The following is a 17,269-nucleotide window of genomic DNA, read 5'->3' on the forward strand; positions in this document are numbered from 1 at the left end:
ATAAGCCATTATTTAAAGCCATTGCTAAAGGGAGCCAAAGAGCGGCAATTTACACTGGGACATCTGTCCTGTGCCCAGGCTTGTCTGAACAGGATGTTGTTGTGGATTGAATTGTGTCCCCCAGTTGCTATGTTGAAGTCCTAACCCCAGTAGCTTAGAGTGTGACCTTATTTGGAAATAGAATTGTTGTGGGCATAATTAATCAAGTTAAGATGTGGTCATACAGGAGGCAGGTGGGCTCTTAATCCAATACGACCAGGATTTATAAGAAGAGGCCACAGAGACACAGACGCAAGAGGCGAGAATACCATGTGATGACAAAGACAGTAACTGGACTGCTCAGCAGGTGCAAGCCAAGGAATGTCCCAGATTGCTGGCAAATCCCCGGAAGTGAGGAGGGGTCAGGGCAAGATTCTCCCCTTAAGGTTTCACATGGAGCATGGCCCTGCTGTGGTTTAGATTCAGCCCCGGGAGTCTCCAGAACTGTGAGAGAAGACATTTCTGCTGTTACAGGCCACCCAGTCTGTGTTCCTTTGTGACCACAACCCTAGGAATCAAATACAGATGTCACAGGTGCTCCTCCCTCCTTCCCAGAACAACTCTCTACACATCGACCTTGCAGCAAAGTTGTATCTGCGTGCAGGTTGATGCTGATTCTGTTTGGCCTCTCGAAGTTCTAGAGAGTGGAGGCAGTGTTTTGCCATCTCTGTATTCCTGGCATAGGGTGGAGGTTAAGAATACTTGTTGCACACACACAGGCAGCACTGACTGATTGAATGGCACATCTTTCTGGACCATGAGGTCATTTTGTCATCCTCTGAGCTTCAATCTGTAATCGTTTAGCTCTTTCTCCAGTGGATGGGGCCTGCCAGCCTCACTCTGACTGTAACGCATCGTCCTTAGGAAAACCAAAATGACAAATATAAAGACCTCAGACTGCAACAACAAAAAGTTCACAGGGCTGTCTTACTCATCGCAGGCTGCATATAATTAGCCAAGTGTTGTTTTGGAGCTGAGAAAGCAAAATGCTCCTTCCTCCTGGATCACTGCCTGCCTTTGTTGAACATTTGTGTGTGTGTGTGTTTTTTTTTTTTTTTCAAGAAATGTACTTGCTTCTACTGGAAATCTACTAAATTAGACTTTTAATCCTTAAATTTAGGTCCTTAAATTAAAAAAATGGATTAAAACTTGCCATCTAGAATAAAGATATTGCTGGATTTGGTAGGCATGTTGATGCCCTAAAATGCCTTATTCGTTATACTATTCTAGCTTCTCTGTAAAAAAGAAATGGACTCCAACCTTGGCAGGCTCCAGGGTTCCTTCAGGGCTTGTCCCTCTGCACCAAAGGCCTTCCATAAAGCTTCTGTCCAGTCCCCGGCTACCCGGATGTGCAAACTGAAGAAGTCTTCCTGAGGGGCGGAGGTGAGGGTGAAGGGGTGCCATTCCAGCCACGATATGGATGGGCACTGTACCAGGACGTATTGCCCCGGTGCCATTTTAAAGTTCCGCTTTTTCATGTGAAGTTCTAGAACTCCAGACGGATGGCTCACCACCTACATCAGAGCAAGAGAGTCGTTTGTCTTTTTTCTCAGGTTAAGGAAGAAGACGATGGCTTTGGTTCCATCAGAGGTTTTTAAATTTTAAAATCAGCTTTTTAAAAAAATAATTTGCCTATGATATGCTATTTGCTATGACCTTCCAAGGATCTCTGCCATCCCTTTTATATCTGGCCTGGCAACTCCAGCAAGCATGAAGTTTATCTCCTTCAGAGTGCAATCTGAAATTGGGGTAGCTGCACCCAGGTGCCATGTGGTGTCTGACATGTGACTTAATGCGTCCAATGGCCAAGCTCTCGCTAGCACAGTTAACCAGGACCAAGAGAATAGGAGCTAGTCTATCAGACATTGCACTTAATGATGCTTAGAGTTCTTAAAATACTCACCGAACTCTCTCTGTGGTTTAAAAATGTGGGCCCAAGTGTGTTACCGTTTTCAACGATCTGTGTCTTTTCTCAATCTCTGGTTGATTAGCCCTGTTATTTTTTTCATTCTAAGTGGAAAACAATCTTCAAATTCACTGAAATGTTTCGTTTTGTTCCGTTTTAGTCAGGTCTCATGCACTGTCCTGCTCAGGCTCTAACTTTTAGGTGTAGGGAAGTAGCAGGCAAAGACTCATGGCTTTTTTTAAGCGCCTTGCCATGTGCTGCTTATCCAAAGGGAAGAACTAATTTCCCTTCTACGATTTCCATCTAGTTTCCTGAAAAAAAATCTTTCTAGGCCCATGTGTCTTCTTTTGTGGCAGGAGGTGGAAGGGAGCAAAAGCAAATACCTAGATCCTGTGACAGTATTTTTCCATTCAGGAGAGAATCTTACAGCATTTTAATCATTAGTTCTGTTTCCCATCTCCCTACTGATATTTGTTCTGATTCTGCTGTTAAATTGTCTCCCTAGTAACAGCTCTAGTGGATTTCCAGAAGTTTAACTGTCTCGCTTTTGACATAGCCTGATATCCTTTGGTGCTTAACTTAAAAGCAGCAACACGGAAATAGCTTAAAACAGAAATATGAAGCAATTTCTATGCATCTGCTTTCATGAGGACAGTTAAGGGGATAGAGTATTCTGTTAATAATATATTAGCAGTATAGATGTGGTTAGCGGAGCATTTCTTCTTGGACATTTAAAACACCAGGGGCAAGGTATTTGGTATTTTTCAGTTTCCTGGACCTGTTTTCTTAGTCTAGCTACTCACATCTTCCTCCAGCATGCAGTAAAATTAGAGAGCTGTGAGGAGGGCTGCAAGTTTGGAAAACACTCCCCAGAGCCCTCATTCACTAGGAGGGGCTCCGTGGAGTCCCTCCCCTCGAGCTCTCCCTCGATCTCTGAACTTGAGGTTGACCTTTCCCTGGCTTCTGCTCAGTAGCCCCAAGTGGGAATATGTGCCCTTGAAAATGCATGTCTATTATTTATTCATTTGAAAAATCCCTGTCTTTATGTGCTGAAGGAAGTGATTATGCTAGAAGTTACCAAGAGTAGCATCAAGCTCACTCAGTCTCCATGCCCACCCCCCCCCCCAGCATCCCAGTGAGAAACCAAAATAAAGAGAAAAACAGATGATTCCTGGGCTGCACCATAACCTTTATCAGAATTCTGTGTACCAGTCTGGAGCCCTGATCCCTGTCTTCAGTAAAATTAGTCACACTAAAAGACGCGCGGGATATAAGCAATTATTAGAACAGAAGATGGGCCTTTAAATTACAGACAGTTCTGCAATAAAAATGGCAAATTAAAAACTTGGGCTAATAAAAAATTTTCATCTACACTCAGGCTTTTATTCAGACATAAAGCTACATGCATACCTTGGTAATGACAACTTCTTGTTGAAACCGCCAAAACCTAATTATTCTTTCACACGCATATAAGACCACAGGGCCTAAAACCCATTTCCAAGCCTGCAGAGAGCAGCATAGAGAGAGAGAGAGGAGAAAAGGAAATGAAAATAGAATCCAAATATTTTCAATTTGAACAAAATCAATACATAACATGATGGGATTCAGACATTTTCCTTTAACTTTGGGCCAGTTATCAACAACAAAGATACCTCCTTGTATTAAATACTATAACACTCAATTATTCCTTGAAGTCTACAAGCTTATTTAAGAGATTAAACTCTTCTGTATTGGTTTTTATGCTTACTTGATCAATGATGCCTTTATGTAATTAGAAATAATTGAATTTGCAAAGAAATAGGAAAGCAGATTGATGTTTACGTTACATACAATAGGGTCATAAATGTTCCCAACTCAGCCAAAGGCTTACAGAGCTACATTCTTGAGCCAAAACAGAGAGAATTAAATAAATTAGAGAGGATTTAAATTTAAATAAAGAGAGAGAATTAGGAGAATTAAATAAAAACATTTTGGGCAGTAATTTTTTGGGCCAACAATGCGTCACAACTTGGGGGGCTGCCTGAAGAAGCACCCACACCCACACCCACATACACACACACTCACACTTGCATGCATATCTAATGTCGTCAAGAATAAAACATAAAGGTAATGTCTCAGAACTCTAAACATAGGTTTACAGAATCAGACCAAAATCATCTTCTGGACAATTGTGACAATGAAGGTTTCCAATTCTTAATAAATCCCATCCTATGTTAACCTTTTATGAGAATAATCTCTATTACTGATGATCAGTTTACCAGCAGGGTAGTCTTGTACCAGTGGCTGTGAACAAACATAGGGTGTCCTCTTAACCTGGGAGGGAAGGAATGGGAACTTAAAATGAAGACTTATACTAGATCTGATACCAAACAGCCCTACAAGGCACGTGGTTGGTATTCTGTTTGTTTTACAGAAGAGGAAACTGAGGCTCAGCGAGATTGAACAGATTGTCCACATCACAAAGGTAAGTAGGTGCACCAGAAGAACATGACCCCAGAGGAGTCTGAGAGTCTGACCGCCTGGCCTGTGCACTTACCATGTAATTGTGTTTTTTTCTGTCCAATGCTGACATTAGTACTGACCCTTGTTTTACAAAACATTACAGAATGGATCATTCATTGAATTTTAGGATGTTAAGGGTTCTTTGAAGTCTCATTTAATTCTTCCTTTAAAGAAGAGAAAAACCTGGCTTCGTGGGAATGAGTAAAGTTGTGTCGGGAGACATAATTCTGTCCTGGGGAGCCATGACTGGAACTCAAGCCTTTCGCAATTTCCCTAAATTCTCTGCTTGGGATTCCAAATGCACTGTGACCTTCCTGCTAGCACACTACCTGAGGAGCTGGAAGGATGTCTCGCTCTTATGAACTCATGTTCACTAAACCCTTTTTGGCTGACTTGCCATCTTTGTTGTTCGTTACTCTCTTACCCATTATCCTGTTTCATGTTCTGTTGATGGGTCCCAGCCCTTCAGCGTTATTTCTACTACTGTAATCTTTCTTGTTTATTTCTCTTTTGTTTACTGCTGGATCTGTTTGCATGGCATCTCTTCTCACCTATGTCAACCCTCCTTGCTTTTTCCCTGGGAGCCTCTTGTGTACCTGATAAAGGCTCGATTTATGCAGGCAACACAAAACAATTTGACCCCCTTACTCTTCTGCCTCATGTTTAGAATCGCAGCGAGAAGAAAGTCTTTTGTCCACCTATGCTGCGGGTGAGGCAGTATGATGAGTGGAGTAAGGGAGAAGATAGGAGGGGGTAGGCATGAAGGATGAGGTTGGACCAGGGGAATGAATCCTTTGGTCTCTTATGCTTGAATGAACCACAAAGTGTTTTGAGAATTGGTTTGGATATTTACAGAAATGAGAGCAAGAATGCAATTCTTTCTATGTAAGCTTAGAGCGATATTTGGAAAAACAGTCACATAGTCTCCATGTACTTTTACAAATAATCTTCCATGCCCATTTTAGAAAGTTTTAAACATCACACACTTCATTTTGGTGGTGTCAAATCAGTCATGGTCTCTGATTCTTCCATGTTGATAAAATAGAATGGATTATTTTTCCTTGTACGGTTAGTCAGGAAGGAGAATGCAAGCTATTAATCCTTGGCTCTATTGCTAGTGTATAAAATGGCCAGGAGGAGAAAGCCCAGTTTAGTTATACTGTGATATTCCTGGAGCCTCTAGAGGTTAGGGAGTGAGGGATAAGGGTGGCCAGAGGTGAACATTATGTTGTTCTGAAGCAATGACCGGGATGGACAAGAGTAAGTAAAGACAGGAGGCCATGTCCCAGAGCACGGGGAGCCATGTGTGAGGTAGAACCTGAACTGAATCTCAGAAGACCTGGCTTCTGGTCTGGGGGTTACCATCCCTCCACCAATGCCTTGCAGCAAATCTTGGGCCTTTTTTGTTCAGATTTTCTGTTTTGTAAAATGTGAGAGTTGGAGAAAAATATTAGTTGGGTTTCTTTCAGCCTCTTAAATATTTTAGCTTTATTCATGGAGGTAAATATAATGTTAGGGGTATGTTCTCATAAAGAACAGCAGATAGCAGGCAAAGTGAGGGCTGGGAGGAGGCCAGAGTTTCAGAATGAATGTTGAAGAGAGTAGAGATGAAAGCTCATGGCCACAGAGTCGAAGCTCTGGGTTCTTGATGTGACTTTCCTGGGAATGCCCTTGGTGATCACAGGGAAGAAACTAAAATTTGGGCCACAAGTCCTCCATCTATTAAGTAAAGGGGCAGGGCTATTTAGTGTCTACGTTTCTCTAATGCTAAGATACACTATGGCTTCTTTATTTTTCCTTCTACAAAAATACTTAAAAAGTCATGGTACAGTGAATATTTTATGAGAGAAATAAAGTTACATTGATTTAAAAGCTGCAATAATGAAACTTGTTTCTTCCATTTTCGCTCCTGGTTTTTCATTCCCATCACAAAATAAGGACATGCTGGTTCTGATTTTATTTTATGTGTGTGTTTATAAATGGCCTCTTTTTCTAGACAGTAAGATTTCCAGGGGAAGGAACCATGTCTCTGCATCTTGTGTCTAGTGCGACCCCAAGCACGTACCAGCCGTTTAAAAAAAATTTGCTTCACTGACTCTACCTCAGTTAAAACTCCCTCTTGTACTGTTGACATCATGCCCTAATAATTTACAAAGTGTTAGCTTTATTATTATTATTACTATTATTGTTATCACTTGTTGATGTTGTATTTAAGTGAAATAAGGTGTTTCTTTGGCTAAGGAAGACTAGATTTCTTTTGAGAACAGTGTCCATAAGCAGCTCTAGCCTCTGGAGCTTTGTATGTGTCTGTGAGTCTGAGACAGAAGGGGACTGAGGGTATAATTGGTTCCCTTGATCAGTTCCTTGTCTACACGGTGATGTACAAAGCATTCTCTATCCTAATATGGGCGGTAGTGCATCACTGAAGGTGAATTGATAAATGTTCTATTGATGAAAGTACTATGAAAAGGCAGTTAGGAGAGGCAAAGAGGAAATGACGAGTAGATGTGGTGCAGTGAAGTGCAGGAGCCCTTCCTTGTCCTTGGGATGCCTTCTGGATTCAGTGTCTATAAGACATCAGAGAGAATATTGTACATTCAGCCAAGCAGTAATTGCACAGCCCACACATGCTTTGAATCAGGATCCATTAAAAATAATGAGAAAGAGTGACAACATGAGTTTGGGTGTGCAAGGAGGTGTAGCAGGGGAGAGTTAACAGAGAGATGGGTAAGTTCCCCCCTTTTAATAATAATTAATGTCAGCATACACTGCTGGAGCAGGCTCTGGTCTGTATTCATGAGGTGTGGGAGAGTATTGATTTTTCTTTTTTTTTTTTATGGAGACGCTGTAGCTGAAGATTTTAGAGAGGCATCCGTGTTCCTCATTAATATGCAGGCTGGGTCGTGGCTACCGATAGTTGAGTTTAAGACAGAGACAATCTATACTGACCATTAAAAGAACCACAGTCTAATGGGCACATCTATTCCAGTTCTCTCAGTTTTAAACATTCCTCCTGGCAGTTTTCACTTTTAAAATCCAGTGCTTGACGTAATATATTTGAGGATTTTAGAAAAAGTCCATCACTATAGTCTTCATAAGTTGATGACTTCATTTTCCGAATCCCCAGCATTTACATACTATTATCCCATTTTTAATGACACATATTTTAATGACACTGTTTCCTTCTAGTTTTGATCTGCTGGCTTCATTTATTTGCTTTTGTGCATCACCCAGCTGCTCCAGGGTTTGCATTGTTCGAAGAAACCGAGGAGACCAAATAAGGTCATTATTTCTACTTACCTATACCACAAACTGTAATGATGACAACATGCCCGGGAAATCTTATTTTTGAGATTTTGTGGACATTATCATCTACTCTAATGAATTAGGTCTCTTTTTGTCTAATGTCATTATTGCAGTCATGAGAGCTTAATTAGGATAGGAAGTAAATGCATTTACTACCCCACTTTTTTTGATCCCCAAAGTTGTAGAATGCAAGAAGGCAAGCTCAATAAAGAGGACAAGCTTCTCATTTGTTTATTGCTTAACGTTTGTTGGAGAGGTGGTGCTATTAATTCCCAGAATGGAGAAGGCAGTTCTGCAGGGGGACAGGGAGCAGGGCTTGCTGAGCAAAGAGAGGGTGGCAGGCCAGAGACATGGTCAGTGCTTGCAGTGCTGTGCATTCCACCGTGACAGACATCCACATTTAACCGTGAATGGAAGAGCACATTTCAAAATGGACAGAATGCTTTTTGGCAGTAAACCTCTTTTAAGATGATCCATAACTAGATTTCTCCATAAGCACACTTAATAAAGAGTAGGCTTTGTCTAGTGGTGACATGGGTTGTTCCTTTCTCAAGCACATAAAACTCTAGGTTTTTTTTTTTTTTTTTTTTTTAATGATGGAGACAGTTATTTTTACAAAGCTCTTGGGTTCAGTCTTACCGAAGGCTCCTTGCCAGAAAATTGAGGCATGGGGCACTGGGCCATCTTCTGCCATTGAGCATGGTGGTCTCTACAGAAGGTGACGTTGTGCAGCAGCTGACTCTCAGGAGTTTGGCCTCGAACAATCCGACTTGCCATTAAAACAAAACAAAACAAAACAAAACAAAACAGAACCTAAAAATTTAAAATTGATTTTGTGCAGTCTTGTGATACCACAGATATATATTCTACACTGGGCTCTGGAGTAACACTTCAACTGTCTTGAAACTCAGGCTGTCATTCATTTCTCTCAGCATCTTTAAAAATAGGAATTTAAGAAGCTTCAAGTAACTTTGAAGATCCCAGAAAAGAAGTGCCCCTCTGCGGTATCCTGTGTTAAATTGAAAGTGTCTATATTAGAGAATTCATAATGAAGGGAAATTGTTTGAACACATCCTTTTGTAGACTGTTGAATTTAATTAGGTTACATCTCGTCCTGATTGCTGATTCGGGCTAATTGGCTAACTTTGTACTATTTGGGTCTTTGGCAGATTTATTTAACTTCTACCCTTATTGGTTTGTTTCTGAGCACCTAGAAGTTTTCAAGTGAAGAAGTCAGAAGAAGTGCCCAGAATAATGATATATTTCCCCCCCCAGTGACCACTAGCAGGCCTAATGTTTGACAGGGTCAAAATAGGTCAGTGTGAAGTGCATCCTCAGGACCACATTGATGAATCTGAGGATGAAAAGGAAGTCTGCCTTCATGAATGGAGCACTGGATCAAGAGTCCTGTAATCCTGCTATGTTATATTTGCCACGAGTGCAATACTGGTTGACCTTTGATAGGTCGCTCTGGTATAAGTTCCTCGGTTTACCCATTGGTGCACTGGGCTACAAAGCATAAGAATGAGGTCATGTAATCTGGGAGTTGTTCAATTCCTAGATGTTTATGAATAAAACACATTGGCTTATTTTTGAAGAACATGGTACTCACAGACTGAGAGACATTAGCATCACACGTGCTCACGTCCTGTGTAGCCTGCAGAATAGCAAGTCCCCTTTTGCATCCTTGGGCACTCGGGGAGGGAGCACCTGTGCCCCTGGGGACTCCAAACCTCCACCTGGAGAGCTGACACTGCGGCCTTTGTCCCAGTCTGTTTTGTGGAAGTCATCCAAAACATCCCTCTGAGTTCGATGAGCATAGCTATCTGTGAATCTCCCTTGAGCGATTGATGCCCAGAAATGGGAAGGGTGAATAATAAATAGGAACCAGAGGAAAAGATTCTATAACTTTTAACACCTTAGTTCTCAAGCTCTAGGTAACATTCTCCATATTATCTGAACTTCAGGACATTTCACAAAGGCAGTATCTTTTTAAAAATTAAAAAAAAATATGTCTTCATCTATGCTATCCCATAATAGAAAGATTAGTGGGCTTTAACACATTCCAATAATCCTACTTTACTTGGCATTTTGTATAGAATTTGCAAATTACTTTTTGCTGTAAACAGTAGCTGTAGAATACTTCAAGCTGAGAAGATTAAATGAAGCCCTTATCCCAAAATAAGCCTTTCAACTAAGTTAAAATGACTAAAATATTTCATCTTATGAAATGTTATTTGGATATTAAAAAATATCTCCAATGCAACACTGGCCCATTGAAATCCTCTTGTGTGGATGCAGGATGGGGCGGGGGGGTGGGGAGTTGGGGGGGAGGGGTGCATGCATGATTTTTCTGACGAGGAGTTCCAGACCCATGTGGATGATGAAGAGCCTCTTAAAAGTGCTACAGGGGTTAGTGTCCCTGTAGCAGGAGAAGAATCCAGAGAGAAAGGGAGGACTGACAGTCTTGGAGGTGGAGCACTTTGGGACCATCCATCCTACTCCCCAAAATACACAGAGTCAGGATGAGGGATCAAGCATCAGGAGAGCTAACCGCCGATCTTTTAGAGACTAGAAAGCCATTAGCCAGGCAGCAGCACAAATATCAGCATTGACTGACTAGGATTTTAAGGATGAACAGAAGGATTGACATTTTTTTGGGTAAAATATGCCCCTGGGGGGCAGGAAGCATTGCTCCCTTCTACAATTATCTGTGTGTCAGACAAGCTGGTGGGTGGTGGGGTACTCTTAGGCTTGGGCAGTGGCAGCAGCAGAAGTGACCCCCTTCAAGAAGTGGAGGGCTGAGCTGGAGGAGCAGTTAGTGTGGGGAAGAGGAGAGAGGAGGCGAATCATGTAGAGCTGCCATAGGGCCCTGGGTGAGCCCCACAATCACCCTGTCCTGTATGCCGGGCAAGGCTCTGCCGTCTCTGTGGCCGTGCTCTTCCCAGTGAAGACGGAAGAGAGCCCCTCTCCCCCAGGCTCAGTAGCTGCAATAGGAGCTGTAATGGGAGCTGCAATGGGAGCTAAAGGTGCAGGAGAGGGGATCTGCTGGTGCGGGAAGTGGAGGAAGATCTTCTGGAGAGCCAGGCAGGGTCTTGGCAACATCCTGTGCCAGATTCCTGCAGGTGTGGAGGAATGTCTCCTGTGAGCCAGGAGAGGGCTGTTCCAGAAAAGGTTGGGTTGTCTGAAGACTGGCGCCCTACGTCTGACTCTGGCACTTATCTGTCCTGGGATCTTGAGTGAATCACTTAACCCTCCTGAACCTGCCCCCCCCCCTTATGAAACAGGGATAACATCACCATCTTTATTAGACAGGACTATTGTTGGAGTCAAATGGATCATGCACACAAGTATGCTCTGAAAATTGTGAAATGGAAAAACAAGGCATCAGTTTATGGAATAGTTAATGTGGCGCAGAGTAGTGAATAGATATCAATAGGTTAGTTGGTCCAGAGTCATTGTGAGACTATTTAAAGAACTGAAAACCTTGTATTTGAGGGTGCTATAGTTCAGGGACTTCTCTATCTTTCTGACATAGAGTTTAATAGTTTCAGACAGGTGTTGAATGACCTAATGGCATTGTATGGGATGTTTGGGCAAGAAGGAATTCTAGAAATCAGACAAGGAAACTGAGGTCCAGAGAATTTAAAGGTCTTGCACATGACCACCATGATGACTAGTGGCAGAGCCCGGGTCTGGCTCCATCTGGCACACTCTTCCCTCCTCCACACCAGGTTTCCCAGTGGGTGGTTTGGTTAAGCAGAAATGACATCTGGGTGTCCGAAATATATATCCTGACTAATCCCATGTAATTTGGATTGTGGAAATATGTTATGAATGAAACACAGATCTATTGTTTTCCAGCATTCATTAACATTTCTGCATCTTATAAACACGTCAAGATTCCCTAAACAGAGTTAGCAAGGAAAATAAAGATACTACTTCACCATCTATGTTGCTTAGTTTTGGTTACTAAAAAAAAGATGTTTGCCCCAGTGAATGTTCTTTTCCATACATTCTGTGTATTTTTTAGTCCCTGCCAGTCATGTTCCTCCACCCAAAGGGCTTTCTAAGATGATTTTGAGGTTCACAGACATAAAATCTTATACTCTGAGCACAGTATGGACTTACCCGGCCCCATGGATAGCCAGACCAATAAAGAAGATGATAAACACATGGTGTGTGTACCAGAACAACTCATATGAGACCTGTCTGATGGACTCGGTGGAAGAGGTCATGATCAAGACTAAAGCCAGAGAGATGATCAGGCCAGTAACACCCGCGATTGTTGTTAGCAATTCAGTAATGGTGTTCTAAAAGAAACAAGCATCATGACATTAATGTCTTAGTTATGTTTTTCCATTTTAGGGTCAATACTTGAGAGTCCAAGCAGGGAGTAATTCAAAATGTTCTAATCAGGAACATGTTAGTTTCAAAAAGGGTCCCTGTATGACTCAAGAAGGGAGCTTCCTTGTCCTTTCCTTTGTCCCATTTGATGGCAGACATTTGCTTTGCTCCAATTTCATCAAATGCCATTGAATCACTTACATGTTTTCCATCTGTGTAAATCAACCTTTCTGTCAAAGTTATTATGCTGAATTGAAATTAAGGCAATATATGAAAATGCATCTTAAGATAAAATACTGCAAAATAAATCCAAGTCTCAAATTTTGAATCTTTAAAATAAAAATGTGGATTGCCATGCTTAATTGCATTTTAACATTAATAAACACTTTTTTTAGAGAGATTCCTCAGAGGCATTCCTAATAAAGCAGCTGCACATTCTGTTCCCCTGGTAGTTATTCCTTGCTCTTGCTTTTTAATTGGAAGGACCATGACTTGCATTTCTTTCATGCCACCTCAGGAGGCTTGGAGTATGGCTTTGTAAATCCTAAGTGATCAATAAAGATACAGCTATTCTTATCTGGTAGACACAGCCAAAAGGCTGGATTTCTGACCCATGAGTGCAAGGGATGGTTAAATAGCCTTTTAGAATATGAATCACAAAGCACTTTGTATTTACTGTGAGTTTTCCATACTCTTGCCAAGTCATTAGTATTCATACGTTGTGTTACTATCGTTGAGACGACCGTGAGCTCAATAAACTCACACTGTATCTTTTGTCAGTAAAATCTCATTAATTTGGGCTGCTTTGAGATCTCAAGGTAATTTGAATAGGGACTTCTCCTTGTTTATTTTTTTTTCTTCATAGAGCAAATAGTTGAAATAAAATTGGGAGGGGTATGTCTAAAACGTTTAAAAGATTTTTTTTTTTCAAGTGTACTCAGGCATTTTAGAAATCCGTTTATATCATAGGATGTGCTAATTTCAAATCATCCTTCTTTGCTTATTAAAGCAAATCCCCACTTCCCCTTTCTTGCAACATATTTTTATAGACTAGTGTGAGTTGCCACGTATCCTCTAAAATAATCCCATTGCATCTCTTTAGAAATACTCTATAACATACACTTTGTGTTACAGATATTTTCTCCGAATGTACCAATTTGTATTATTGATCTTTCTCCAAATACCCCAAAGTAGAGGGCTTCTTGAACTTAATTAGCACTTACATAGTATATTGCTTTTAAAATTTTGAGATAACTATATTGGGAATAACTTAATTATCTTGTTAAATTGCTTTAAAAGTACTTATAATAAATACTGTTCACTGTATGGTCTTTTCAAAACATTGAGGCTTATTCTCGGCTGTCTATAACAATGAGCTTTCCAGAGCCTAGTGGGGAAAAAAAAGAGTTAACCCCAGCAAGTGCCAAATAAAATTGCGGCTCAAATGAGTGACCCCAAAGGCCTTCCCACAGGCTTAGGGCATCTGTGTTTTTGATTTATAACTTTGAAACTTGTGCTTCTGATTGTTGTCCGCTAAGAAAATGTAGCTCTATTTGATCAATGGTCAGATATTGGAAGTCATCTTAGGATAAATTAGGGACATGCCAAGGAAGAATTTCCCCAAAAAGAGACTTTGAATTTTGCTTCTTCAAATAAGGCTGCACGGGCAAAACGGTCACGAAAGAGGTGGCTCCGAGGTTAACAGAGACATTTCAATTGCTGGAGTGCATTGTCTTTGGGTTCTTCCTGAACAATACCAATTTTTTAGCCTATTCAACATACTGGATGCCTAGTCTAATAGGTCAGTACATGATCCAATATTTTGATTAACCAGGGAAAGAGGGGTAGGAGGTAGATAAAGAGAGAGCAAAGTCTTAATCTCTACAGGTGGATTTCTGGAGCTACATTTCTGATTTTGTTTTTGTTTCCCACATGTGCTGTCACTCTGTGCACACAGGTAATTAGTGTTAATGATGTCACTAGCCATGCAGGTCTGATTATTAAATTAGCTACTTTGCCCAGTATCAGATTTGGCAAACCAGCCAGGCACATGTGTGCCAAAATATGACACAGGAGAAGAGATCCAAAAGCAATTTGCAAATTGAAAATGAAGACATCCAATTTATAATCCCTGGATTTAGATGGCACTTCACATTCTTTGATTCTAGCATCAAGGCAAAAATATCTAATCATAAGCTGTTTTAAAATTTAAAATATTAAGGTTTTAACAGGTTACTGCATTTCCTGTTTAGGTTTATTTATTATGTTTTGATTTAAATAGATAAAGTGGCATCAGTTTTTCTTCCTGTTCGTAACCTCTTAGCAACATTTATGAAAAAGTAGCTTTTTAAAAAAATGGTGAAATTGATATTAACATTTGGCAGAAACTTCTCTCCAGCTCTTTTATTAATAGCTTTTGAAACACAGTGTTCCTGATAAAGCGATCGGAAAATGAAGGGTTTTTCAGATGAGAAACTAGGTAGCATACAAGGAAGGACTCACTGTGTGGAAGGTCCGGATGGGGTTGAGGTAGCTCTCATTTGGGGCATTGCCAAGTTTGGAAAGTGTAGCCGGAAGGCCCTGTACTTCAGCTGACTGGCTCCAGTGGTAACGCTGCAGGTTGCACAAATGTGCCACGATGTGGATGGCTACGGTTGAGGAGATGACATCAGACACGCGCCATACGGATTTCTTCCTTTGTGGCTACTCAAAAACTCAATGCCTCTATGGTTAAGTTTCTCTGTTCTGGTTTTTGTGATCTCGAAAGAGTGATTTATTTGTGCATCTTTCACAGTGTCTTGGATGGAGTGGATTGAATAGTTCTAAAGGTACGCTGTGATTCACTACATTCCCTTTAATTATATGAAGAAATAGAGTAAATCTCAATTCCTCATAATTTAATTTATCAATATATGTTCATTCTGCAAGTGGAATAGGTATTAGGATATCACAACATAATTTTATATATGTTCCAATATATAATTCCATTTTGTATGTAGAACACGTTCTGTTTTACATGCATGTATATAGATTCCATATTTTATATATTTATGTAATATGTTTTCCAAGAAATCGCAGAGCATTATTCTAGAAATCACAAAGCAGTATTCTAGAATACATGGGCATATGTGCATTTGACGTAGGTGATAGATACCAGGGAAGAGTTTTTGTTCTCTTTCAGACATTATACTTTCTATTCTTCCTTTATATATTTCAGAGTATATGTATATTTACCTGTACACACACACATATACACATATACACAATATCTTTGCACAAATTATTCCTAGAGGATCAAAATAAGCTAGTATTTATAGAACTAATCCTCTCTGTATATTCTTTTTTTAAAACGATTTTATTTATTTATTCATGAGAGAGAGAGAGAGGCAGAGAAATAGGCAGAGGGAGAAGCAGACTCCCTTCAGGGAGCCTGATGTGGGACTCAATCTCGGGACTCCAGGATCACGCTCTGAGCCAAAGGCAGGTGCTCAACCACTCAGCCACTCAAGCATCCCTCTCTCTGTATATTCTTTTTTCCTTCTTTTTTTTTTTTTTTAAATCTGTATATTCTTAAGAAGAAAATTCAGCTTTCTCATTCTGAGAACTGGTGATGTCTAAATTCTAAATGATGAGAACAAGCTCAGGAACACAGCATCATTTAGCCTGAAGAGCCTGTGCCCAATGCCACTCTCTCCTGTCTTGTAAAATCTGTGGGGAAGCTAATAGTCACAACATCTAGACAAGGACCTCCTCCCGGTGCTTTTCCTGCAAATGAAAGCCCTATTGGGTAACCTGTTGATACCGGCCACTGGGATCAGATTCAAGTGTGAAATGAGAATTTATGACCCAGGGTGTAGATAACTTCCCATTTGATTATCTTTTTTTCCCTTCCACCATGAAAAGCAGCAGTGACTACTGCTACTATTATGCAGTCTCTATGCATTGTAGGCAAATTCTGGAAACTTCTATGGTTGTACATTGTGGGTTGAGGTGTGGGGATTGAAAGAAAAAGTAACAGTAGAAACTTCTGAGAATGTTGGTGGCATTTTGGTCCTGTGGTCCATCTGCTATTTAGTTTTACTCTCTCTCCCGAGTTTTTTTATCAGAGCCATTCCCTTTTCTGCCCTGCAAAGTTGTTTTCATGCTCTAAGACCCAACTCAAAAGTTGTTTTCTATCAAGTATCTTCCAATTCCACAGGCACCAATGTTGCCAATGATACAGCAAATATTTGATTGTAACATTTCCCAGACATTATTGTTAATGAATACTTATTTGCATCTAAGTTGCCCAATGGACTCTGATGCTTTAAGACTTTTTCATCTTGTAACCTCAACACTTGCTTGGCACGTTGCTTACCACCAGTATGTGCTTAATAAGAATTTGCTGAGAGACAATGAGCTTCCAGAAAAGGACAAAGGGTCAGGAGGTTGTCTGTAGATGCAACATTGTTGGAGTAGTGTTTTCCCTGCTAATTCATTTTTTTTTTTTGCATATTTTCTTGCAGCCTTCAAGTTAGAAATCAATTCCAATATGCTGTTGGTTGAAGCTCACCTAAGAAGGCAAAGCACGATGGTATTCCTGAGTCCATGGTGTTGACTGCCTTCTTATGGGTATGGTACTTATGGGTATGGTACCGGTAGCACCAAAAAGACATTGTATTTCTTCCTTATGTTCCATTTGTCAATAAATGTGGCAGTGTCTATGAAGGGGTTGCCTTGTTTAGTCTCAGTGTTAACAAAGCTAGAAAAGTTTTGTCTAGTAGCCATCACTCCCAATATGTTATATATAAAAGGGAAACTATTTGCTAACTGGACACAAATATGTTCAGCACTATTCCTAATTTCTAATTTCTGATAATTATCTTAAAGTATTTTTTAAAACGTCATATTTCTCATTGCTAATATATCCAAAATTTACTATCCTCCAAATACCGTTATGAATACTTTGGGTGTATTATCTCATTTAATTCTCATGTATTAGTTTTATTGCCATTTGGCAGACCAGTATTCAAAAAGTTATGGCACTTATTGTTCACCAAAGGCAAAGGTGAGATAAAACCCTGTTTGCCTGAATCCAGAGCCCTATGTTTGACCTTTAAGTTATATTGCTTCTTTTCACTGATTAATAATTGTTATACTTTACTGGAAACCAATTTCTACTGTGGGCTT

At 40.4% G+C, this 17,269-nt stretch overlaps 1 protein-coding gene across 1 annotated transcript in view; it reads right to left on the minus strand.

Annotated features, from left to right (window-relative positions):
- The window catches only part of NOX3 (NADPH oxidase 3), a 59,365-nt gene that overhangs the window by 33,730 nt on the left and 8,366 nt on the right, over positions 1–17,269 (minus strand). Inside the window, exons 5-9 of the mRNA XM_077898002.1 lie at positions 14,603–14,748; positions 11,885–12,066; positions 8,393–8,522; positions 3,356–3,448; positions 1,300–1,553 (exon numbers count right to left, since the gene is read on the minus strand). Coding sequence (XP_077754128.1) covers positions 1,300–1,553; positions 3,356–3,448; positions 8,393–8,522; positions 11,885–12,066; positions 14,603–14,748 — 805 coding nt within the window. The remainder of the gene's footprint in view (positions 1–1,299; positions 1,554–3,355; positions 3,449–8,392; positions 8,523–11,884; positions 12,067–14,602; positions 14,749–17,269) is intronic.

Source organism: Canis aureus, chromosome 1 (genome assembly GCF_053574225.1).
Source record: "Canis aureus isolate CA01 chromosome 1, VMU_Caureus_v.1.0, whole genome shotgun sequence".
In the NCBI taxonomy this organism is placed as follows: Eukaryota; Metazoa; Chordata; class Mammalia; order Carnivora; family Canidae; genus Canis; species Canis aureus.